The 25,729-nt window shown below is 27.9% G+C and overlaps 5 protein-coding genes across 13 annotated transcripts; 3 read left to right on the forward strand and 2 right to left on the reverse strand.

Annotated features, from left to right (window-relative positions):
• The first annotated feature begins 167 nt into the window (after positions 1-167).
• Positions 168-6,016, forward strand: LOC107066597 (DNA repair protein Ku80). Of its 4 annotated transcripts, XM_015321373.2 has the most exons (13): positions 168-395; positions 577-687; positions 775-1,007; positions 1,256-1,378; positions 1,456-1,534; positions 1,615-1,752; positions 1,883-2,075; positions 2,166-2,302; positions 2,431-2,574; positions 2,654-2,799; positions 3,873-4,064; positions 4,283-4,531; positions 4,606-6,016. In XM_015321373.2, the coding sequence occupies exons 1-13, from the start codon at positions 381-383 to the stop codon at positions 4,757-4,759; spliced, it is 1,914 nt and encodes a 637-aa protein (XP_015176859.1). In that variant the 5' UTR covers positions 168-380; the 3' UTR covers positions 4,760-6,016. The 4 variants fall into 4 exon arrangements, with proteins under 4 accessions (XP_015176859.1, XP_089033862.1, XP_089033863.1 ...); XM_015321374.2 differs by lacking the exon at positions 3,873-4,064 and having other exon boundaries at positions 171-395; XM_089177736.1 differs by lacking the exons at positions 3,873-4,064; positions 4,283-4,531; positions 4,606-6,016 and adding an exon at positions 2,921-3,398 and having other exon boundaries at positions 169-395.
• A 114-nt stretch (positions 6,017-6,130) lies between these two features.
• Positions 6,131-11,376, forward strand: BicD (Microtubule-associated protein Bicaudal D). Of its 2 annotated transcripts, XM_015321371.2 has the most exons (8): positions 6,131-6,346; positions 6,581-6,721; positions 6,876-7,712; positions 7,774-7,920; positions 8,163-8,195; positions 8,900-9,335; positions 9,426-9,680; positions 10,429-11,376. In XM_015321371.2, the coding sequence occupies exons 1-8, from the start codon at positions 6,137-6,139 to the stop codon at positions 10,707-10,709; spliced, it is 2,340 nt and encodes a 779-aa protein (XP_015176857.1). In that variant the 5' UTR covers positions 6,131-6,136; the 3' UTR covers positions 10,710-11,376. The 2 variants fall into 2 exon arrangements, with proteins under 2 accessions (XP_015176857.1, XP_015176858.1); XM_015321372.2 differs by lacking the exon at positions 8,163-8,195.
• Positions 11,377-11,387: 11 nt separating this feature from the next.
• LOC149030835 (uncharacterized) lies at positions 11,388-16,557 on the reverse strand. The gene is made up of 3 exons (XM_089177751.1): positions 16,075-16,557; positions 15,895-15,975; positions 11,388-15,818 (listed from the first exon to the last, which is right to left on the reverse strand). The coding sequence occupies exons 1-3, from the start codon at positions 16,357-16,359 to the stop codon at positions 15,642-15,644; spliced, it is 543 nt and encodes a 180-aa protein (XP_089033877.1). The 5' UTR covers positions 16,360-16,557; the 3' UTR covers positions 11,388-15,641.
• Positions 16,558-18,377: 1,820 nt separating this feature from the next.
• Positions 18,378-25,617, reverse strand: lt (vacuolar protein sorting-associated protein light). 5 transcript variants are annotated; one of them, XR_001475754.2, is made up of 15 exons: positions 25,261-25,617; positions 25,024-25,161; positions 24,649-24,931; positions 24,189-24,387; positions 23,946-24,100; positions 23,624-23,864; positions 23,274-23,538; positions 22,702-23,205; positions 22,295-22,631; positions 21,975-22,211; positions 21,817-21,861; positions 21,611-21,684; positions 21,327-21,385; positions 19,764-19,829; positions 18,378-19,333 (listed from the first exon to the last, which is right to left on the reverse strand). XR_001475754.2 is itself a non-coding variant. In XM_015321367.2 (14 exons), exons 1-13 carry the CDS (start codon positions 25,279-25,281, stop codon positions 21,332-21,334), a joined length of 2,553 nt encoding a protein of 850 aa, XP_015176853.1. In that variant the 5' UTR covers positions 25,282-25,617; the 3' UTR covers positions 18,378-19,333; positions 21,327-21,331. The 5 variants fall into 5 exon arrangements, 2 of the variants coding, with proteins under 2 accessions (XP_015176853.1, XP_015176852.1); XR_016178353.1 differs by having other exon boundaries at positions 21,611-21,735; XM_015321367.2 differs by lacking the exon at positions 19,764-19,829.
• Positions 19,340-21,320, forward strand: LOC107066480 (ciliogenesis-associated TTC17-interacting protein). The gene is made up of 4 exons (XM_089177749.1): positions 19,340-19,691; positions 19,820-20,101; positions 20,181-20,271; positions 20,504-21,320. The coding sequence occupies exons 1-4, from the start codon at positions 19,473-19,475 to the stop codon at positions 20,713-20,715; spliced, it is 804 nt and encodes a 267-aa protein (XP_089033875.1). The 5' UTR covers positions 19,340-19,472; the 3' UTR covers positions 20,716-21,320.
• Positions 25,618-25,729: the final 112 nt, after the last annotated feature.

The following is a 25,729-nucleotide window of genomic DNA, read 5'->3' on the forward strand; positions in this document are numbered from 1 at the left end:
ACGAGTTGCTTTCATAGTGTGCCACTTCGTGGCCAACCGCCAACTTCGGTTACACTCGGCTTTCCTCGACATCCCAAACACACGGACATGGAAAACTTTCATTGTGTGCAATCCCAGTGGCACAGGGAGAGGGTAAGATTTACCCACGATCTGACAGCACTGTATCATAGGCCTATAAACAACTCAACGCTACGTTAGATCGGTGTACTGATTTGCAACTGATGTCACGTGACATTATAACGATATCTACATTATCGATAATTTGCAGTATGTATCATCATTCTGTCATTGCTACAGCAGTCTACAGAGTGGAAGTACTATAATAATAAGCAACAAAAAAAATTAAAAAACGAAAAGTCTAACAAGGTTATAAGATCAAAATGGTTAATAAAAAGGTTAAATTTTTCTATCAATATTTTAATAGTATATTTATTTAATTAAATTTATATTGCGTTATATATATATATATATATATATATATATATATATATATATATATATATATATATATTACTATTTAAAAAATAAAATTAATAAACAATATGTGTATAACAGAAACAAAAATTATTGTATTAGGAATTACTGGTATTTGTAATCAATGTGGGAGTATCGTCAAAAGATTCTCAATCAAATCCTGTTTTTTTGGATAAAACAAAGAAGATTGTACAACATTTGATGGAAAAAAAGGTAGGCAAATGTAATCATTAAATGTTATTTTAATATTGTCATTATAATTTATAATTGAAATAAAAATAATTCTATATATATTTACAGATATTTTATCGGCCAAAAGATGAAATTGGCTTGTTATTATATGGTTCGACTACCACATTAAACGAAAACAATTTCAACAATGTAGAAGAAATTCAAAATGACTCACAATGCGTTATACAAATGCCGAATTGGGACTTGATTCAGTTTGTTTCCAATTTACAACTTACAGATTGTGTATCAAATTGGATAGAAGCTCTTTATGCTGCTATTGATTTAATTAAGCGTGAATCTGTGTAAGTATAATTACATACATCCATAAAATAGAATATGTATATACAGAACGTATCAAAATAAGTGCACTCTTTCAGGGGTGGTTTCAATATGCTATCATTCAAAAATAAGATTATATCAGGTACATGATTGTATGAATTATTTATTTTTATTTTAATATATCAAAATCATCCCTTGAAATTATGTTCACGTATTTTGAAACACTTTTATATATATTTATAATATTACTTATTTTTATTTTCTTTTGCAGAGATGATTGTAACAAGTTGATAGTTTTGTTTTCTGATTTTAAGGAAGTACCTGATGACATTCCATTTGATGAAAAAGAAATAATATCAAAATTAAAAGATCAAAAAATTAAACTAATAGCTATGTATAGTATTTGCATTTATTTATCATCATACATTTTTCGTACCTTAACACTACATATTATTTCTTATATTATTTTAGTGGCTTAGAATTATTGCATAATATAACTAAAGATACCATTACGTCGAGTGAAAAGCTTATTATTGATATTTGCAAACAAGTATTATATTTTATTATAAATATATATAGAGAGATGTAAAATAGAATTATAACACTTACTTGTACATTTTTATTATGCAGACTAATGGGATATATAGAACGATTAATGAAGCATTCAATGATACAAGATTTATTAAAAAGGCGCAGTCTAGACTTATAGGATGGTCATGCGACTTAGAATTACTTGATATTAAAATACCAATTAAATCATACGTCAAGGTAATTTAAACGATAATAATAATTGTGAACTAGAAAATTGATTATTACCAATTTCATGTTTACCTAACACAAAGACAGTTATTAAAATTCCATAATAACTTTTTTCGATGCGTTAATAAATTGATTTTAGGTAACAAAGGAAGCAAGATTTCCATTGTGGGAATTGGTAACTGATAAAACATCAGAAAGTAAGACGATAGAGCCAAATGAACCTGTACAAGCAGAACGTGTTAGAGAACACCATGGTAGACATAGGGATATTCATAATGCGGAAAATACAATACGTGGTTATAATTATGGTGGTCGTTTTATACCATTTTCAAGTAAATAATTTTATCTATTTATTATATGTGCATTAGAAATTTGGCTTGTTATATATATTTTATAATGAAAATATTTATTTTATATAACAGAGGAAGATGAAGAGACTATGATGTATAAAAGTGGGCCTAAGAGTTATAAATTTATATGTTTTACAAAGAAAAAACGCGTCGGTATGCAATATTGGAGCAGCAGTACCAGTAATCGTATAGTCATACCTGCTAATAAGGTATTATTACATGAAAGGAGACATTATCATCAAATTAAAATATAAAATATTTATTAATTTTTTATTCCAATGAATAATATTGCAAGAATAAGTTTGTTTAATGATGTAAAACATTTTATTCACTCCAGAGCGCAACACCAAAATTTTATAGTTTAATGGAAGCTATGAATAAAAACGATTTTGTTGCTATTGTCAGAAAAGTATATCGGATGAACTCAAATCCAAATATAGTGGCACTTTTTCCACGCATGAATATTCCAAATGAGCCCTGGGTAAAAATATTATTTTATTTATTCTACTTTGTAATTTTATTCTTTGTATATTAATTTATTATACTTAACTTCACTCTAGTGTTTTGTAGAGATCATCCTACCATATGCAGAAAATACAAGAGTAATAGAATCCAAACCTTTAACATCTTTTGTCAAAAAGTTATCGAAAGAACAAAACGACATTGTGGATAATTTGTTGGATGCTTTTATGTCGAATGATATAAGGTAGATCATATTTGTGGAATACATTTTGTTAATTATTGTTAACAATTTTTTTTAATTTTTTTTAATTTACCTACTTAGATTATTTTTACTTCTTCTTCTTCTTCTTCTTCTCTCTTCCAAGTAGGCACAATGCCTGTTCTTCATCACGATGCGCTTCATATAGTCAAACTGTCGCTCCAGCGCTTTCGAAGTCTTCCAACGCTCTATCTCCTTGATGGTGACTTATCTCGGGATATTTTTACCACTCGGTCATCAGTCATGCGAGTGATGTGGTCATTCCACTCAACTTTTCTACTTAATACCCAGTCGTTGATGTTCTCGATCTGGCATGCTTTCCTAAGGCCTTCGCTTCTTACTCTGTCCCATAGTGATTTCCCAGCTATTCTGCGAACTATCTTCATTTCAGTTGCTTCCATAATTTGGCGTATTTTAGATGTTTCAGGTCTTGTTTCTGCAGCATATGTTAGTATAGGCCTTATAGCGGTTTTGTATATACGCGCTTTTGCATCTATTCTTAGGTGCTTGTTTCGGAATATGGTGTCGTTTAATAATGAGGCTTTTCTTGCTGCCTTAATGGCTTGTCCTCTTACTTCTGATTCTATGTCACCGAAGCTCGAAATTTTTATGCCTAGGTAGTTGAATTCCATCACTTGTTGTATTAATTTGTCATCGACAACCAATTTACATCTTAGGGGTGTTTTAGATGTAGTCATGCACTTAATCTTGGATGTTGATATAGACATCCCGAGTGTCTTGGCAATTATGTTGAACGTATACAGGAGCCTTTGCAGGTCATCCTCATTTTCCGCTATCAGGACTGCATCATCGGCGTAACACGAGATTTTTATCTCACGGTTCCCCATTTGATATCCTCTTTGTTCGCGCACCTTCTTTATGATTTCATCCATTATAATATTAAAAAGTAGGGGGCTCAGTGAGTCACCCTATCGAATACCTCTTTCCACCATTATGGGTTCTGTGAGTTCGTCGTTTATCTTTGCCTGTATTCGATTATTCCGATAGATGTTTTCGATAATTTTGATTATGTTACTCGGTATTTGTCTGTCATACAGAAGGTGCACTATATCCTCCAACCGTATTCGGTCGAACGCCTTTTCTATATCTATAAAACAGAAAAATGCTGGCTTATTGTATTCTATGGACTTTTCTGTTATTTGTCTGATTACAAACGCTGAATCTGTGCATGATCGTCCAGTTCGGAAACCTTGTTGCTCATCAGCTAATGTGATTCGCTCGTTTATCAGGTTCGTTATGACTTTGGTTACTAATTTCAGGGTGGAGGACAGTAGATTTATTCCCCTGTAATTCGCGGGCACCTTCTTGTTGCCTTTCTTAAAGAGAAGGATCGTTGTACTTGTCCGTCACTCGTCGGGAATTTTTTGTTGTTCAAAAAAAAATTATTTTTACTTAATAGTTATATATTATTTTTATTTTTACTTAAATAGTTTTAAATAATTAATAGTGATTCTTCCACGAAAAAGAAAGAAAAACCATTTATGCCTGGATGCGTTCCGAGCCCAATGAGACAACATAAATTTAATATGCTGTCATATCGCGCATTAAATCCAGAAAAACCATTGCCATCTATTGATATTGAATTAAAAAAATTGTTGGAACCTTCCAAAAAAATAAAAGAAAGATTGATAGATCCTATCGAAAAAATCAAGAAATTGTTCGACTTGCCTGATCATACTACAGAGAAAATACAAACGTAAAATTATATATACTATTAAAGTCTTATTAATTTATGTTTAAATATATATCATACTTTCTATATTTTTTTAGATTTAAAGATCCTGATAATACACAATCACAACTACAGCCATCGGATACGTCAAAAAATAATAATTCTGCTGTAGACAATGAAAGTTTTGAAGAAATGATTGCACCTTCAGATGTATTAGATGTAGATATGGATCCATTGATAAATAGTATTTGAGAAGTATAATTTTTACTAATTGTACGCGCTTATGCGTGTGCGTGTAAGTGAATGAGAGTGAGTGTGTGTACGTTCAAAACGAAAAAATTAAAAAATAATATAAGATTTTTAAATGATAATAAAACGACCATTAGGTTATTGAAAACTGTTTAAATATTAATCAGATTGCTGATAATGAATAAAATATTTACAAAAGAACTTATGATTTGAAGAAGCCTGTTAAATAATTAAAAAACAATAATTTGTTAATAAAGATTTATTTTTTTAATAAACTTAGTAGCAAAAGTATTTACTGGCAAAAATATTATTATTAAAAGTGAAAAAGTCAATTAATGTTATGATTTTTCTATGTAATACTTGTTTCTTTTCATTTTTATTATTAATGTAATTCGGCATAAATGTTAATTTAAATTTTTATTAAAAAAATTTGATTTTTTTCATAGGTTGCTAGTTGGACAGCGCTAGTCGTTGTTTTCCAATTACTAACACAGAGGGTCTCTGCGTTACATTGTGAAACACTGCCAAACATTGCCAAACATCGTTAAATGGAACGTAGTTGTCTCCAAATAACACTAGAGTGCAGTTTTATCGCTCTTAATATTTATTATGGAGGGTAGAAGTAAGGAATAACATCTCTGTATATGAAAAGTGTCCGTCGAAATCGAACCAATTGAGGTGGCGCCACATTAGCATCATGGTAAATTTTAAAGGAAGCGCCAAATATTATGAGAGTAGGATTGAGAAATACACAATTACAATACATTTACAATCGCTACATTCATACCATACCAAGTACGATAATTATCGTACGAATGGGATCACTGTTAATACAGTATCGCTTTTTGGTGTAATTGGAAAGCAATGAGTATACATTTCAATTTATTACGAATTCTATCTTATCGACCGATATTTAAACGTAAGAGTTTCAAATATTATGTATTTTATAAAACGTACGTAGGCGGCGTTTGCGGCAATTGCAGTAGAGTAAAATATGGGGGTATCTGTTATCTCTCTCTTATTCTCTTTCTGATTACGTAAATATTTTTTGTGAAACATAGCAGCGGAACGTCGGAACTTGACGGAAGGAGAGAAACGTGGAACGTGTATTAGAACATGTATCCGGTTTATTCCGTCTACTCCGTTTCCCAACGCTTTAATCTCGTCTATGTCAAAACTGTTATTAGCCTCGAATATATGAATGAACGCTGTGTTTACATGTAATCAAGATATTTAAACAATAAATTCACAAATAATGTTTGCGAATGTGTCATTTTTAATCATAACAGCCGGTATTTCGATTTTTAAACGGTAACAACGTATACCCATACATACAGTTAACAGTTTGAGAAATAGATCCTCTTTGAAGTATAAAGCGCAATGGCTACAGTTGAAGGGATTACAGTAGAGGATCTCAAAACGGAGATTGAAAGACTCTCAAGAGAATTAGATTTAGCATCAACTGAAAAGATACAATCTGCCCAATATGGTCTTGCATTACTTGAAGAAAAATCGGCTCTACAACAAAAGTGCAATGATCTCGAGGCCCTCTATGAAAACACGAAACATGAGTTAGAAATCGCACAAGAGGTTAATACACTTTGATTATGTATCACAATTTTCATTTTTAACTTATTTTATAATAATACTAATAAGTCTATACATTAATCGTTCCTACGATTATGTTTCAAATGTTATTTTTTTTAGTTAACATTTAATTTTAGTTTATATTTATATTAATTATTCTCATTTTCTTTTACTTCATGTAAAAAGATAAATGTACATTTTAAAATCTATCTTTATGTATAAATTGTATATTTGTAGGCCTTAACAAAAGTTCAAACAACTACTATATTGACTACAAAAAGTGGTATTGAACAAGAGGAGAGTCTTTTAAGTGAAAGTGCAGCTAGAGAAACATCTTTACAATTACAAATATTAGAACTTGAAAATGAAACTAAGCAGGTATTTGAAATGAAAATTCTTTTTATAGCAATGATTCGTTATTGTTTTGTTTATCTTATTTAATTAAAACAGGACTTTTTATGTACTCGGTCTATGACATTAAAATATTAATGATTCAGCATTCAATATTTTGGAAATGTAATTTTGTCAACAGTTACGTCATGAATTAGAACGAGTACAAGCTGAGCGCGATCACGCGCTTCAAGAAAGGGAAGAAATAGGTAAAGATCATTTACAAGCGGAAACGGAAAGAAAAACATTAAGAACGGAATTGCGCGAATGCAGATTTCGTGAAGCTAGATTACTTCAAGATTGTACAGAATTAGAAGATGAAAATATCTCGTTACAAAAACAAGTGTCTGGCCTGCGTTCCAGTCAAGTTGAATTTGAAGGTGCCAAACATGAGATTAGAAGATTAACCGAGGAAGTCGAAGTTTTTCATAGTCAAGTAGAAGAATTAATTACTTTAAGAAAGATTGCGGAGAAACAAATGGAAGAGGCATTAGAATCCTTACAAGCCGAACGTGAAGCTAAATATATGCTTAAAAAAGAATTAGATCAACGAATCAATAGCGAATCCATTTATAATCTCAGTAATCTTGCTCTTTCTATTAGAGGAATTACCGAAGATCAAACTATATGTAGTGATGGCGAAGATGATCCTCCCGCGTTACGCAGAATCGAAGCAGATTTGAAAACTCAAGAACCGGGAACTTCGGCAACCGATAAACAAGTCGATTTGTTCTCTGAAATTCATTTGAATGAATTAAAAAAATTAGAAAAACAATTGGAGCTTGCAGAATCTGAAAAAGTTCATCTAACCCAGAATTTACGGGAATCTCAATATGCCGTTGAAAAGAGCCAAGCAGAGTTAATGACGTTTATTGCACGTATTATGCAATTGACGGCACATGTGCAATCATTGCAACATCTTCATTCCAAATTACCTAGCAAAGAAAATGAAGAAGTTACAATGGAAAAATTAAATCAGGTAAATTTTTGTATAATATGTAATATTTAATGACAATGTAATAATATTATGAATATTTCAGGCTATTATGCAATATCATCAATGGAGTACGATGTCTGCCCGCGAAGTAGATCAACTGCAAAAAGATTTAAGCGAACTAGAGAATGGTTTGACGGTATCCGATGCGACGCAACAATTAAGAACAGAGTTAACAAATCTGAGAAATAAGGTATACATTCTCATAGATTATCTTCTGTCTTTTTCTAATAAAAGTTGTTGGTATTTTTAATGGAAGAAATTTATTTATATGGTTGAAGGCAATTTGCTGATATATAATGGTTTAATGTATTTTCTTCTTAAACGAAAAGCTATATTTTTGTAAAAGGCAAGAATATTAAGTGTCGCTCTAATGATGCTATCATTGAAAAAAAATAATTAAAACCTTGAATAGAAAATTATATGGCATTTCAGATCCCAGAATCAGAGAAGATGCTTCGAGAAAAGGTTGGAAAGTGTGCTCGTCTTGACGTATTTACCAATTATTTAATAACAACTTGTCTTTGGCTCCTCTAATTATCCATACATTTTGCTTTTCAGTGTTCTAACAGCCTATCGTGTATTGCTTCTTCAAATTTAATGAATCTTAACTCTATATGATACCAAAATTACTAGCTACAATTTTATACACTTTTATGATCTATGGATTCATTTTTAAAATTTGTATTTATACTGGAAATATTATTTTCATACGTGATTCCATGTATCACCATTTGTGTATATTATACAAATATAGCGTTCAAAGAAAGAAAAAAAGAAAAAAAAAACAAACCGTACGGATCTTAATGGCTATGCACCGTGGCTTTGAAAAGAATGTGCTTAAAAATGAAATATCGAACGAATTATATCTTTCTTATTATGTATTTTCTATACGGCTAACGCGCGGCATGAGTCAGACTCATAAAGCCTGTTTTGCACGATTGCTCAAATACGAACTCCATATACTTTAACGTGCATTTTATCGGAAAATATTATGTTCTAGGCTGCTGATTACATGATTGTTACAAATGTGATCCTAGAACTGACTTTCCAAATTGACTTGAATTCATCCTTTCTTTACATATTCAGCAAATTTGCAATGCATAATAATTATTAAGGATTGTTATAGATATTAAATCATAATTTACTTATATATCATTTTTTTCTTTCAGCTTTTAGATACTGAACAAAGAAGCATGCAGCTCGAATCCGATGTTGGTATTCTCTCTAAACTTGCTATAGAAGCTGGTGGTTTTCTTGATTCGGCGCAAAATGATTTGCAAAATATTTCGGATGAATTGGTGCAGCTTTATCATCACGTTTGCGCCGTTAATGGTGAAATGCCTTCACGCGTTGTCCTCGATCATGAAAAAATTGTTCCTGAAAAAGAAGAGGAAGAAGGAAATGGTAAAATTGAATGGTGTAGAACTTTGTTCAAAACGGATATTAAAATTAAGGATCTAGAGAGTCTTAGCAAAGCGAAAGAAATCGCCAAACATATAGAAACTGCTATGGATCAAATAAAACATTTGAGAAGCGCGGTAGAACATACAATAGAATTATCTAAGATAAAGGGAGTCCAATCGAACATTTGTAATGTTTGTGAAGGTAAGTTTAATTATCTAAAAATATAAAAACTAGTATACCTGTTAATATATTATATTAATAATAAATTTAATTTATTATTTATTTTTCTAGCATCTGTAAATGAAAATAAGGCTGAAGTGGCAGATTTGCAAGAACAAGTTATCAAATTAAAGGCGATGTTATCTGCCAAACGTGAACAAATAGCAACACTAAGAACAGTACTGAAGTCGAATAAAAATACGGCAGAAGTGGCATTAACTAATTTAAAGAGTAAATATGAAAATGAGAAAAGTATCGTTAACGAAACTATGCTGAAACTACGAAACGAACTTAGAATGTTAAAAGAAAATGCGGCTACATTTTCAAGTAAGTTATTATTTAATAAAATATGTGTTATATTTATATGAATTAGTTTGCCTGAATATTGTGATCAGTTTGACGTATTAGATGCTAGACAAAATCTTTAAAAAAAAAGGGAATTATATAATATATACTAGATATATAGAATATATAATAGATATTATTTGATTATTTTAATTTTAAAAGTCAGAATATTTTTCGAGCAAATTTAGTAATATAACATTTTCTTCATTCTTTCTTACTAACATGCGCATGCCTATTAATGCATTAATTATAAATATGTTAAACATCAGAATTAATGTATACATTCTTATTTATATTAAGTTGCGCAACGATAGACTTTGCAACTGCTTTACTTGCATGCCGTCAGATTTGCACTTTTACTAGATAGAAGGGGTGAATCGTTATAATTTTAATTACAAAGCATGTTACTGAAAAAATGTGTGCTTCATTCATTTTCATTTATTTTTTTGTTAAATATATTAATCAAATTTTGTTTCAAGTACAGGGTATTTCGTTGACTTTTGATTTAAAAAATAATACATTCACATACTTGTTAAATTTATTATTACGTTTTATTTATTTTTTTTTTATATTAATAATGTTATATAACTAATTATTATTTGTTTGGTTAAACATTATTATTACATGTTACATCTTTACTTGTTTTCTTTTCATATATACTTCTTCCTCGCCTTTCTAATCTTGTACTCACCTCTATCTCGTGTTAAATCCTGCTAACAATAATTCTCAGGTTTACGTGCAATGTTTGCTGCACGTTGCGAAGAATATGTCACTCAAGTGGACGAATTGCAACGTCAGCTGACCATAGCAGAAGACGATAGGAAGACCTTGAATCAGCTTTTACGTTTGGCGGTGCAACAAAAGCTTGGTCTTACCATGAAGCTGGAGGAATTAGAAGTGGATAGAGAACTACGAAATACCAGAAGACATGCTACTGGTGCTAATGGACGAGGTAGAGCGCGATTATTGCAACAGACAAACCGTCCGCATTTAAGCAGAGATTTCTTTTAGAAAATGATGAAGATGTGGAGCAAGATATTTTGAGAAAATTACGAACATTCTGAACAACTTTGAAAATTTTGACTAGTTTTATTTACAAGTTTTTCTTAAAATAGTAAAAAAACAAAGCGAATTAAAACTTTTTGCAGTAAAGTTTTTAGTGAGTAAATAATTTACATCAAATTATAACTCATTAATATCTCTACTTATCAAAGATATATTCGTATAGTACGTATTAATTATATCATATTATTTCTTATTACTTTCTTAAAAACATTCTTGTTCCATGTCACGCGTAAGTATTTTTACATAGACGACCGTGGGCAGGAATTAATTATTAATGAAACTGGTGACGCCGTCCTCATTATGAGAATGAGTTTTAAATGCATTCAGACATGGAATGATAGAGACTTATTAAACATTTTTATGATGCTCTTTTCGTCTATCAATTTATCAGACTTTTGCCGTACATTATCTATATTTTTATTAATGAAATCTATACGAGGAACAGATGAAACATTCAATCATAATAAGGTGAGAATTTTAAATGACTAGTCCACAAGATGCGTGGAGGCTTATAGATTTTATCTCTTATGCTTGAAATATTTTTTAAAGAAACTTATTTGTCAATTTAAACGTTATTTTATTTATATCATTGATTATATCTACCTAAAGTTAATTTTTATTTAAAAAAAAATGGAATTATGCCTTGATAATGAGTTCTGTCACCTGTGGGTCGTCAAAGTCATAGTTTTTGCATCCTTTGTGGACACGTAAATCGTATCGATCACATAAGTGAATGTATAAACTATACTTTATACTACACATGATTGCATCGCTTTCTACTTCATTAATAAACTTGCATTATGCAACATATATAATATTTCAGACGCAAAAATGATAGCATTGCATATCACAGAAAAACGGTGTTAACAAACACGCCATACAGTAGCGTCCATAATCAAAGTAGAACACAAAGTGATAGAGATATGTATATACGAAGAAGAAGAAGAAAAAAACAGGAATAATGCTTAGGGATAAGCAAAAGTAATGTGAATTTAGAAAAATCTATTTACACATTTACTTTGCCTAATTGTTATCAATTTTTTCTTTTTTTTATCTAATAATTTAATTATTGTATTGTGGCATTTTTATTTTATTTTTTTGTTGTTTAAATATTGATAATCAATTATTGCACATTATTTAAAATCAATTTTTTAATCACAAATATTAATACGCCATCCAGTTATATGTATAACAGTGTTTTTATGCATGAACAATGTGTATATCAATATATACATTGTTAAATAATATAAACATATTTTACACATACTCTCCCTCTCTTTTTTTAGAAATTTTTATATTATATTACATTATATTATTTATAAATAGCTGCAGGTTTTATGAATATAAATTCTTGTCGAAGCATGTGTTATGATTGTTAAACTTACAAAAAAAAAGTAACTGTATTGTTTATCTATCTATTATTATGTCCTATAAAATGAGAGAGGAAAGAAAGAGAGAGAGAGAGAGAGAGAGAGAGAGTATAGAAAAAAGAAGATAATGTATATGTATACTGCATGCATATACAACACTTTAAGAAAATAGAATTTTTGAAAATTTATTTATTACGCTATTCTGTTTTTGTTTTATTGTACACTTGTTTATTCTATGCATTGTTTCTGATGCATCTACGATTTAGCAACAGTATTGGATGTTTTTTCAATGCAGGATGTTCAATTACAATTATATATATATACACACATCATAGAATATTTACAGACTTTATAAAATACAATAATATTTACAATCGTTTTTTGTTTACATAATGTAGTATTTAAAAAGAAAAAAATACATAAATTAGAATAAGAGTGAATAATCATTGAATTATATGTGGAGTACGTGTATCTATTTTTCCATGTAATGGAACATTCTGCAAAGGTGTGCATGTGCGAAATTAGTAAATACAAGATTTTATGTAAAGTTTGTTATTATAGCTATTGCTATTAACTAATAATCGTCATTTTAATTATTATCACTGCAGCTATTATTAGTATTATTACTACTGCTATTTTATTATTGTTATTGTTATTAATACTATTATTGGTACTGGCAACTATTGCTATAATCGCTATTATGTTTTTATTTTTGTCGTTACGACTATTATAGCATTGTTTTAACGTTTTTCAAGTATTCGAGAAAATATTAACGCTATTTTAAGTAAATATTTCTATTCAAATTGTACATTATTAATCAGTACTATAACTTTATGATCATACTTTTAAACAATTTTAAATGCGTATCTAAACATATGCTAATAATTTATTTTCCAGTTATTTTATTAAATTTTCTTTTTTTTTTGCATATAAATATTAGGTGGACCGGAAAATAATGTCGTTTCTACATATGTCAAATTTTGTATATTTTTATCAAAAACCGATTGATTTTTATCAATTTGATATTAACAATTTGCATACTAGATGAAGAAAGGTTGTTCATAACAAAGTTGATTATGTTATTGATTAAAAATATAAATTTGTTAGAAATTTATTCGTGTGAATGTAAGGTTAGAAAGCGACGTTACTTTCCGGTCCACCTAATATTAATCTCTGTATTTAATATATTCGTCAATCAGTGTGTCGACATTATTGTTATTTTACATTTTATTTACATTTTACTCTTTTATATTAATGAATAAAATGTACAAATCGATCATTTATTTATTTATTGCTTTGATTTTTTCTTTTATTTCTAATTTTTTTAATTTTATTAAAATAATCTTTTTTATTTTCAGTAACGTGTATAAAACGAATATTTTGCTTTTATCTTTTCCTAGTACATGAGTGAAAAAAATAGGCAGATTTGTTTGATCTAACAATTTTTCTTAAATATATCCAATACAGTTTGCTTAGAAAATATATTGAATGGTAGAAAAATGTATAAAAAATATTACGGTAAATTGCAAAATTGTTTAACATTTTTGTTGTTTTTTTTTTATATGTAGTGCAATAATAGATGCAAGTTAAATTCATTTATATCCACAAACCGAGCCAACCTGACACCACCGTCCCCTTTCTTCCTTTCGCGCTATCGTCAGGAACAAAAACCAGAGAGATATTTTTTTTTCTTATTAAAAATTATATACCTAATCGTTCAGTATCAACATACTCTGATGATAATAATACACACTACGTGTATATTATACTGGTCCTCGATTTCTTCTTATGCCGTCCGTGTAGCTTGATACGGCTGGACCTATTTTGAAATAATAATAAATAATCAGATTTATAATCACGACAATGATCATGCGTGCCTACAAAATATTAAAATTATTCAGTTTGTTGTAATGGTATATAATTTGTATGCAATTAATGATAAGAACTTTATATTAATATGACTTTTAATAATATAAATAAAATAAACCCTCTTGCGGTTTCTTATCTAAAGTAAAGAAATGCGAAGAATATGTCAAGATTTTGCGTTCTGAATATCCTAACGATGATTACACGAACGCGTGCGCTTTAGATGATACTTTAAATATATTTAATTATTGAAATTGCAGCTATATGTTTATCTAATATTACTAATATTCTATGTATAAATAGTTATTCTATTAAATTTACAGTTTAAGAAATGATAATGATTATAATTATACAATTTTATTATGTCTTATGTTATCTTCATCGGCATTTATCATCAAGCGACCTTTCAGTTAGAAAATATGCCAATTTTGTGTATAAAATAATAAATGAATAAACATACTTATACAACTACACACATACACTTACACATCATGCAATAACACTCACACACACATAGCTTTTGTGCCTCACGCACCTAAGCATGTATCGATGTTAAAATCTAGTTGAAATAGCATTATTATGTGCTTAACTTTTGTATATATAAATTGATTGAGGAACGAGGGACCTAAGACAATATGTAGTGCACATAATTTCCATTCAAGCGATATCATAATTTTGAATGGAAAAAGTAATTGTCAAAAATTGAGAAACTCTTACAAACTCATAATCTAAAAAAACTCTTATTGCGTCCCATAAAATGGTAAATTTCCTGACGATGGTGCGTAACAATTAAATTGAAATTTGTAATGTTAGATATATAAGGGAAAAAAACACACGTATGTTGAATAAATTAGCGTAATAATATTAATTTTTAAGGATATTGAAACAATTTATACGGTTTCGATTATTTGCCACTAATAACATAAAAAAAAATAAACAAGAACAAAAATAGTATTTAGTATTTCCAATGATACATGTATCCATATAAAATTTAATTATATATTATATTAGCACAATAACTGATAATAATGATAAATATTCTTTATAAATGTTTTTTTATAAAAGAAATTCTTTATAAATATTTATCATTATTGTTAATTATTGAATTAAATTAATGACCTAAACTATGACTGTACCAAATCTTTGTTCTCTTTTCTATCTTTTATCTGTGTTTGATATACAATTTTCTATATTAAAAAGAAAAAAAAGAAAGAGCTTTATTCTTGAAAAAATGCCATTAAAATTCTAAAAGATAAATGCTTTCGTTTTGATTGACTTGATGATTGCAGTTAGTCAGCGTTCATTAATATATTATGAAAAACCAAAAAAGGGCAAATAGGTATGAATTTAAATTAATGATCGCGTTCCTTTTTCAAATATAATTAAATCGATTAATGTTTTAACTTAGAAGAATAGAAGATCTCTTTTTTCTAATTAATTACTGAATAATGTAGATGTAAATGAATCTTAAACAACATTTGTGGAAGGAACGTAGATTTTTATGTTTATTTATTAGTGTATGAGTAAAAACCACGTAAAGTGATATTGAGTCAAAAGAAATTGTTGTTGCTGTTGATGTTAAATTAAACCCGTTTACAGAAGAAAAAACCAAAAAATATATACATATATGTTTTGTTATAAATTATATATATTTTTTCATACTTCTTATTTTTTCTAATACTTTTTCAATTAAGTCAGCCTTTTTTGCTTGCCTGTTATGTGGAATCGAGTGTTTATACAACCAATCGCTTAAAATAACATTGGATACTTCACCTAACTTGTTATTTTTTGCTAAAGTTTCAACATCAATGTTTTTACCCTGAAAATAAAAACTTCGATTAAATTATATTATAAACACTTAAGTCCATTAAATAGAATTTCTAAAATATACTCACAAATTTGGTAGTACACATCGCGTTAAATAATTTTTGTTTTAATGTTGTTTTAGCGAATGTATTATCTTTCATTTGAGATTGCTCGAATGGAAAATATTTTTATTATAAATTATTTTTTTCTTAATTAAAAATATTGGATTAATTATAATTGATAAAGATTATAATAATTAAAGTAATTACTTTATAAAGCATATTTTGATCCAACAATAAGTTTATTTCCTTAAAAAATGAGGAAGTATTTTCATTAACTACTTGCACTTTGTTCTCATCATTTAGAGTCTTTGTTTTCTTCATAGGAGCACTCAAAGAAGGTTGACTTATTTGTTTATTTTTATTAAAATTCATGGATTGTTCAGATCTTTCCAAATAATTTAGATAATTTTCTCTGTCATTTAATTTCTTAACACTTAACGGAGTCGTGGTTCTGCTAGATCTGTCTAGATTAATAATATAAAATAGCAACATTAATATTAGATGAATATTAGATATGACAGTAAGAGGTTTTAATACAAAATATTTCAATTAACTGAAATTTATAGGAATACCATATTCGTATCTAATCGTAGGCCCTAATTGTTGGTTACAATTTTTATCAATCATATCCACATTTTCATTTGAAATATTCACTTTACTTGTATCCAACTAAATAATCACAAAAACATGTTAAATTATTTAAGTAATATAGTAAGTATAAAGTTGACTTGTTTAATTCTAAGTACCTCGTCTGATAATTTCAATGGATGATTTATTTCTTTGTTACTATTGTATATATACAACTGTTTGTCACATACTTTGTTCAATGTATTACATAGATCATGAATAAATTGTGAAATGATATTATTTCCATCTTTGCAAGGGATATATTGAAAAGGTCCTTTTACCACGCATATACTGGGATATATAAAATTATCGCCTCTAGATGCATGGAATTTTACTTCGTAATATATTATACCTTCTTCTGTTTCGGGTAAATAATAGCCATTCTAAAAATACAAATATTATTTAAATATGATATTCATAATATTATAAATAGTAATTTACTTTTATAAAAGTAAATAATAATAACGATACACAGAAATCATATAAATACCATATCTATCCAATATTTACGTAGCTCATTATAATTTGCAAAAGGACAATTAGAAGGAATTTTTTTAGATACGGATACCAGTCTCACTGTTTTCATACTAATTAAAAATAGTATTAATTATATTTACAAAAATATATATATATATATATATTAATGATATAAATAAATGAATACCTAGGCAATATATAAACCGATTTGCAATATTTCTTTAAATCGATAATACCATTATCATTCGCTTGAAATTCTGTTATCAATGAATCTAACAAACCTAAGTCTTTCAATTGTATATATGGTATTTTAATCTTTATCGGATAAAAGTGTAATCGTGTATTTTCATCTGAAATTTTGTATCCTTTATATGTACAATTAATCATATATTAAAACTTTATAATAATAATAATATTTGGTGGAGTACCATTTATAATAATTTTTAGTTTTAACGCATTAAATTCTTCCATTAATACATGAAATTTCATTTTGTTAACATAATATTGCCCAACTTTATTCCATAATGGTACAATTTTACATTGTATAGTGTAATTGAGACATTTTGTGTATACGTCTATCGAAACTGCTTGTGGTTCTGCATACTTACAAAAATAAGTTAATTAAAAATATTATTATATATGAAAATAATATATAATTAAATGTATAGAAAATTTACTAAAATATCCAAATTTTTTAAATGTGTTTTCAATTTATCGCTCTCAAGAAATTCTTTTGAGGCGATGATATATATTAAACCAGTTGTTCCAAACATTGGCGATACAATTACTTCTTTAAGAATTTGAATTATTATTCTAAAATATAAAAGTTTACATAGATGGATTAAATGATTTTAAATATAATAATTGTACCACTTATTATGAAAATGGTGTAAGCTCATTTTTATAATTTAATCAAATATGATTAATTTTACCGGCATTTTAAAATTTGCCAATGATAGTTAGATTTAATCGAAAAATTCTGAATTTTTTCAATATCAATTTCACAAATAATACAACGCAATTCATTTTTATGTGGAATCGATGCGATGTATTCTTGATTAGAATTCTCCATTTTTTACGTATCAAAATAAATTATTTTATCAAATAAAATTCCTTATTTTGATTTTGAAATACTTGACAATGTTCTATATGTGCTCTATACTTTGTATGTTCCGCCTAAAATAAGATAATGAACTACTACACGAGTCATATCAGCTACTAGTAAAATAAAATAAAATAATTTCTTGAATAATAATATTTTAGAATAACATTCTATAATAATATTCTATAATAATTCAAATGACTAAAATGAATAATTAACTCTACGATCGTGTATATCATGTGTAAAGATTTAAATAATTTGGCGGGAAATAGAAATCGAATTTTAGATTTTGAAAACAATGAAATTTTGCTAACATAGTTTATTTTAATATAAACTATTGTTACAGTTTGTTTGCTAATTAAATAAACGCTTTATTAAAATAAGTGATAATACAGAAATACAACACGTGGTAAGAGAATGAATAATAATATACATAATAAACAACTACAGATAAATAAACATTCAAAATTACTAATTATTGCAAGAATAACTGATAACACAGATGTACAGCTAAAGATGAGTAATTAATTAAACAGAAAAAATTACTAATATCAGTATTATGTAGGTCAGTATTAACACAGTTCGCTATTATTCTCGATCGTCCCTTTTTCTTTCTTTTCTTTTTACCTCCCTTCTTGTTTCTGTTTTGTTTTCTCACATAGCAACACTTTGCTGTCTTATCTCAAGCACGTGCAAAATATATATTTACATATACAAAAATAATTTCGTTCGCAACACTATATAGTATAAATTAGTGCTAATTTATTTTATTTTTATCTCAATGGCTGATTCATTTAATCAATCTTCTGATCTACTGAAATGGATTACTAAATTTCACATTGGTAAATTAAAATTTTTCTTTTTCTGTATGTTATATATAATTGTAAAATATTTATTTGCATATATATTTATACGTGAAATTAAATAAGATTTATTTTACATAGAAACGCTTTGTTAATAATATACAATTAGAAATATAATATACAAACAAATATTAATTAGAAAATTAAATTTTTTGTTATTTATATTTTGTTAGATGATAGCAAACTAGCCGCATTGTGCTTCAAAGAAACTTTGTTAATTTGTCTCAAAGATAATATAATAACGCAGACAGAATCAATTGGAAATTGTAGCATTTCCATAGAAACTATCGGTCCTCTAAAACATGACTTCTTAATTAATACAAAATTCTGCATGAATATTGATGATTATTATTGTGGATCAAAAGTCATCTGTTCGGCAACAAATCAATTCAATTGTCTGGAAGAAAAAAGGACTGAGTTAGTTTATCTTTAATTCAACTATTATCGTGTTTCCTGTTTTATTATTATGATATAAAGAGAATTGATTTCCCAGGTACGTTTATTATAAAAATAGTTTAAATGAAAAAACATTATTTATGGGAATTCAAGGTGATAGTTATTACATAAAAACAACTCAAACGTATCAATGTAACAGAGTTAAGAATCATAAAAATTTAATATACTCGCAAAATGTAAAACTACTAAGTGAAGGGACAAATTTATTACTTATGAGATATCTTTCGATTATTAATTACAATGGAATTTTAACATTTGGAAACATAACGATTAATGGAAATATCGCTACATGCCAATATGTGAGAAATTATATACATTATTATATAAATATAATAGTTTTAGTTTTACATTGTTCATTTATATTTATTTACCTTTTTTATCCAATTTTCTTTACTAATTAAATATTAATTTTAATTTCCCAATTTAGAAGTGCACTCCTGCAGAATACATGAAATTATATAAGAATCATGTGAAAGCGTACACAATTGAACGTATAATAGAAAATGAAAATGGAAGTGTAGAAAATATGAAAACATATTTATCTCCAAAAGGAAAAATATTAGAACACAATTGGTCATCAACGTCTTACGTGCTAAAAAGCGAATCTTTAGAAAGTGTAAAGCAAATGAATAAAAAACTTAGAATAGCGATACGAAACGATTATTGGATGGAGGATATGGAAATGTTTTCTAAATATTTAGACGAAAAAGTATAAATTACATTTCCAATGTATATTAGATAATTGATTATTATACAAATATGTATAATGATTGGACGTTATTTTACAGCGTAATGAAGTAACAAAATTCATTGAGTATTTAACTGATCACGTTGAAGTAAAACATTTAATAGCCGACTATACACAAACTTTGTTAATAGGTAAGCTAACTTATGTATTAATAATTTAATTTATCCATGGTAATATCAAGAATAATTCAGTCTATACAAGAATATATATATATAAAATACAATAAAATCTTTATATTATTCGATATAGAATGTATTTTTACATTAATTAATTATTATTATTTATATTATACAATTATACAAAGAGATTTATTGATATACTTATCTCATGCCTCTCGATAAATAGTTTTTATTATTTTTGCAGTAAAACCTCTCCACGTGGTAGATTTTACGATACAATATTTTAAGGCATTTTCCATATGTCCAGAAATTCAGGATTTTATTTCAACGGATGAAATTTCAAAGATCGCTATACCTATACAACAAATGGAATATAGGCGTGCAAATATGTGCGATTTTGATCATTTGTGCATGACATGTAGGATGGTTGATCAAGTATTTTTTTCTTATTATTAAATGTACTTTTAAAATGGTAAAAAAATATGCAATAATTATTTTCATTACGTATTTACAGCAAGATCAATTGTTCGATGAATCAATATATTCTGATTGTTGGACTGATTCACTGTGCTCAAATGATATATCTTATATCAGAAAGAAAAGTAATGACAGTAACACATCCGTATTGAATCTTGATATTTCAACAGAGAATTCAAATGAAAATAATAAAGTATAAAAATGACTAAATCTAATTTTTAAAATTCATAAAATTATTTTCGAATACGTGAAATGAAATCTACGTTGTAATTTATCTTTCTCGTCTTACATTAGTTTATATAAATTAAGAAATATATTATTTTTTTATTTATCATATTAATTAATAAAAAGGGAATTATATATACTTCATTGGTATGATGATTATGATTTACAAATTAATTTGCAATAAACCAAATGTTTTAAAATTACGTAAAGCAATTAAATCAAATAAATATAAAAAATGATAGTAATAAGCAAGAAAATGAATGTATTATTTAAACAAACTAACATCTCCCTAAGCTGTGTGAGTGTATCTTGCTTATACCAATCCATAATTTAAACAATATACAATGTTGTTTGTAAGATCTTACCTGTATCATTTCCTACCTGGTGATGTTTCTTTTTGTGAATTACAAATTACACAATTTTCCTAAAATAATGAACAACAATAAAGATATTATGTTATTTTTAAAAAGAGATATTAACCGTTTGAATCCCACAAGTAGCACGAACAACAAAGCTGTACAGATTTTTTGTTAAAAATACATTTGTTTAAATAAAGAATTATATAAATTCCCACAGTAAATTTAACAAATGTTTCTAAAGACTAATGGGACTCAAACGGTTAACGTTAATATTTAACAATGTTACATACTACTAATTTGAAGTTTGGTAAACAGTCTTCGTGGAATGAATGCTTGCAATAAAATATTACTAAATTTTTGGATTCTGCAAAAAATATTCCGATCAGACCATTAAAACTTTTCGCGTTTTAGTTACCTGTACGTGTTCGGGTTATGCTTACAATTATAACAAATATATTTCTAATTACTTTAAAGAAAATATATTTATTGTTCGTACCTCCCATAATAATCTTTCTATGGCACGCTCCGCACAATTGATCATCTAAATGAAGAATATATGATTTAAAAATAAAGATTGATTAAAGCTTAATAATAATAATACCAAATACAAATATTTTTTATAAAAATGTATGATTTATCGACCAAAGTACATACCGTTTATAAGTATACCTTTCTGATGACAACGAACCAATCTCTCGTGAAGATTAAAATAATCATTAGATAAAATTTTCTTGCATCCTTCTTGTATAGACACTTGTAGATTATAATCACACATCATTTTAACTAAAGCTTTTTTTAATCCAGGTATTTCTAATGATGGATTTATTCTCTGTACCATTAGTCTAGGATCAACATACGTTCCAATGTTTTGTAGAAGAAATGTAATAGCCTCTAAAAGATAAGAAAGTCTACATAATGTTAAATAAACTTGAGAAAATGTATTCATCTAGGATATATCGCAAGTTATTATTTACTTGGTTTGTCCAATGAATAATTAACTAAATCATTCCATAATTCTTCATCGTCGTGCTCTTGACAAAAAGCAATAGCACTTTCCATATCATCTAATTCTCTAGTCATAAGAGCCAAAGCTTCGGATATATTTCCTATTCTTCCTAAAAGATATACCATCTCTGGATAAAACTTTCGTTGACTACAAATATCTAATGCTTCTTGTATTAAATAATTATCGGAACGACGTAAAAGTGGAAGTAGTTTATCTCTGGAGTATTCCGCATAAAGTTGTACCAATAATCCGTGATATTTCCCTTTGGAATCTTTTGTGTCTATTTTATCTAAAGCGTCTAGATACTATAAAGTAATAATGTTCAAATCACATAATTATATTAGAATTTCTAGTCTTGAATTATTTGTGTCATACCATATATAAGTAAAGATGTTTTTGTTGCAATTTACGAACAACTATTTCAGGCGGCACTCTAAATTGATCTTTATCTTTTTTCAAAAGAAATTGTATTGCGCGTTCCGCATCCGAATCCATTAATTCTTCTATCATATCATATACAGAGTTATAAAGTTGATATTTTTGTATCAAATGAAAGACATCCTTGTGTCTTAGTTTTAAATACATCGCCAACGCTTTATCATATTTCCCATCATGAATGTATAAAATCGCTAATGCTTCCAAAAGAACATTTTGTCGTTGTTTGTGAACTAAAAGATGCTCCAAAACACCGTTAACGACAGCTGCTACCGTGTATAACGTTGGCGACCATTCTTTAACTAATTCGAGAAAACCATCTGGATCCATTTTTAAATATTCGTATAAAACCATTTCGTAAATTAATGGATCTAGACTTACATCACCTCTTGGTAGATAAGAAGAAATAGATCTTAATTGATGAACCATTGCAAATTTATAAACCTATTAAGTCAAATATTTGTAATAATAAACGTGTGACCAAAATTTTGTTATCTTTTAAAATAACCAACCTCTTCTTCCCATAATTTTTTATCCCGGCCTAAAACTTTTAAGCATAATTTTCCAGCCTCGTCGTACTTTTCACGAGCCAATAGATGATCTAAATATACACGACCCACGTCAATTAAAGTATGTCGTTTACATTCTTTTCCGTTACTAGCACTAACAGCTTCTAACGCTTGTTCAAATTTTCCATGACTTATTAACCATTCAACCCTGTCATCGCAATCATACAAACTGGCTACAACTACGTCTTTTGGACTTACAATAAAATACCTAAATATGTAAAAGATTTTTGTTATTTTTATAATAAATAATTAATCAAACTCTTTATAAGATAAACATATAGAATATTTTTCACCTGTTTTCACTAGTCAAACAATCTAAATGATAGTCATTACAACTGTACTCTTTATAGCCTCTTAAAGTCAACGAATTAGCACAAATCACAGAAAAATCTTCGCACTTTGGTTCAACAATGTGCAAAGTAGGTCTTTGACTTTTACCATCTTTATCTAATTCTTTTAAACATCCTAATAATATCAATTGATTGTCTAAAGGGGCGATACCAGATATATAAAAATCCACTTGAAACGTTGAAACTGAAATCGAAATTTTATTATAAGATATATAAATTTAGAAATATTTTTTAATTAAAAAAATGTAAATAATAAACAATTTACCTGGATCAACTACGAATTCGGGTAAATCTCTATTAACCATTTCTTGCATCGATCTCTTTTTTATCTGGCAGATACGCACTATATCCACCCATCCGATCAGTAATGTTCGATCATCTGACCAACGAAGATTACATCTATAGTGTTCTGGTAGCGCTCTATATGAAACATGGCATTGAAAACATTTCTGAAATAATATCTTTATATATAGCTTGTAAATTAATTCATTTAGAATATATTACTTACTCATCTGTTTTAGTCCACTTAATGAGACCTAAAGAACATCTAGCATTTAAATCATAAACTCTAACACCCGTGTCTGATGCCCAAGCGATAAATTGGCCAGCCCATGCTACAGATCTTACTCCACCTATCGCTTCAGATAGAATAGTTGGCTTTATTCTAGATAAAAATGTTTTTTCATATAAAATCAATTTGTCATCTCCTAAAACAAACAAACAAAATATAACATATATCACAACGCTATACACAACGAAATACTTTTATCAACCCCTTGGACTATAAAAACGTGTAAGACTCGTTATACACTTTAAAGTCTAAGCATAAAAAACACTGGTCTTACTCGTGGCAATGAATTTGACAAGGAAAATAGAAAAAGCACCAAATATAACACTGAATAAAACACGTAGCACTGCACGTTCAAATCATAGTATGAGGGGTTAACAGAATAAGTAATCGACAATACCTGTAATAAATTTTCTTCCGCTACCACTTTTATAATAATTAGGATCAATGGCGATACTCTTGACGAGCCTACCAAGATTTAAATTGTGATTATTTTCAGCACTGTACAAACCGTAAATAAATACTTTGCCATCATCGCTGCAAGACGCAATAAAATCACCATTGTGATCTATGGAAATTTGATTGACAGCGACTGTATGTGCTTGGAGACTTTTAGATTGTATGTTATTTCCTTGATGATCCAATAAATGTATCATACCCCAATGAGATCCCAAACAAAGAAACTAAAGTATATATAATGATGAATAGTTAACCTCTTAATCTCAATAAATAATATCTTTTTAGATAATAAATATTAACAAAATAATATTTCTACCTTAGGATGGACAGCTATACAACTGGCGGCATCATTTTGTAAAATATGTTGCAAATCATTTCGCATTCTAACATATTTGAGCCTAGGCTCAACCTCGTCCACCTCAGAATCTGAGTCATCTTGATTGTTCTGATCGGTCTGAAAATTTAATTTGTTAAAAAATATGTCTTATTAATATTTCATTAATTATTCTATTATTATTATTATTCTGTTAAGATTTCTTTCCAAACATATTACTTTAACGTTATTCTCTTCCATAATATATTTCTTTATTTCTATTCTCGAAGAAAACTGCTAACGCGTGCGATGAACTGTCAAACGTTGAGACACGTTTTGATACCATCCAAGCAAGCCCACCTGCTTTTCTGAAATTCCTATTTTGCAGTTAGATATATCTTTCATAAATAGAAAACAAAACGGACGAATATTCAATTTAAATAACATTTCATATTTTAACTATTCACATTTTATTAATTAATAAAAATTATTTAATTTATTAGATATATTGGATCGATATTTTTCCATTCATAATTTTTTTTTCACGACTCAAAACAATTCGAGAATATAATTTAGATTTCTCATAATAATGAAAAAATACAACAAATCAATGCAATTCCAATTTAGATAAAAGTAATTATCTTGCAAGTTTGTTTCTATTCAATTAATTTTCTTTTTTATTAATTTCGATTATAAAATGAATGAATAA

This window comes from Polistes dominula, unplaced genomic scaffold (assembly GCF_049000335.1).
Source record: "Polistes dominula isolate Pdom_NZ unplaced genomic scaffold, Pdom_raw_medaka contig_24, whole genome shotgun sequence".
Taxonomy (NCBI): Eukaryota; Metazoa; Arthropoda; class Insecta; order Hymenoptera; family Vespidae; genus Polistes; species Polistes dominula.

Coding starts and splice junctions, on each gene's coding strand:
- LOC107066597 (XM_015321373.2), top strand. Junction 1,535..1,614: donor TTATTGATATTTGCAAACAA/GTATTATATTTT, acceptor TTTATTATGCAG/ACTAATGGGATATATAGAAC. Junction 4,532..4,605: donor ACTACAGAGAAAATACAAAC/GTAAAATTATAT, acceptor ATATTTTTTTAG/ATTTAAAGATCCTGATAATA.
- BicD (XM_015321371.2), top strand. CDS start 6,137: ATGGCTACAGTTGAAGGGATTACAGTAGAGGATCTCAAAACGGAGATT. Junction 6,347..6,580: donor AGTTAGAAATCGCACAAGAG/GTTAATACACTT, acceptor GTATATTTGTAG/GCCTTAACAAAAGTTCAAAC. Junction 9,336..9,425: donor CATTTGTAATGTTTGTGAAG/GTAAGTTTAATT, acceptor TTATTTTTCTAG/CATCTGTAAATGAAAATAAG.
- LOC149030835 (XM_089177751.1), bottom strand. CDS start 16,359: ATGTTGCTATTTTATATTATTAATCTAGACAGATCTAGCAGAACCACG. Junction 15,976..16,074: donor ATCAAAATATGCTTTATAAA/GTAATTACTTTA, acceptor TTTCCATTCGAG/CAATCTCAAATGAAAGATAA. Junction 15,819..15,894: donor CGATGTGTACTACCAAATTT/GTGAGTATATTT, acceptor TTTTATTTTCAG/GGTAAAAACATTGATGTTGA.
- LOC107066480 (XM_089177749.1), top strand. CDS start 19,473: ATGGGAATTCAAGGTGATAGTTATTACATAAAAACAACTCAAACGTAT. Junction 19,692..19,819: donor ATATCGCTACATGCCAATAT/GTGAGAAATTAT, acceptor TTCCCAATTTAG/AAGTGCACTCCTGCAGAATA. Junction 20,102..20,180: donor CTAAATATTTAGACGAAAAA/GTATAAATTACA, acceptor GTTATTTTACAG/CGTAATGAAGTAACAAAATT.
- lt (XM_015321367.2), bottom strand. CDS start 25,281: ATGGAAGAGAATAACGTTAAA. Junction 24,388..24,648: donor CGGAAGAAAATTTATTACAG/GTATTGTCGATT, acceptor TGTTTGTTTTAG/GAGATGACAAATTGATTTTA. Junction 21,685..21,816: donor TAGAAAGATTATTATGGGAG/GTACGAACAATA, acceptor TATTTTTTGCAG/AATCCAAAAATTTAGTAATA.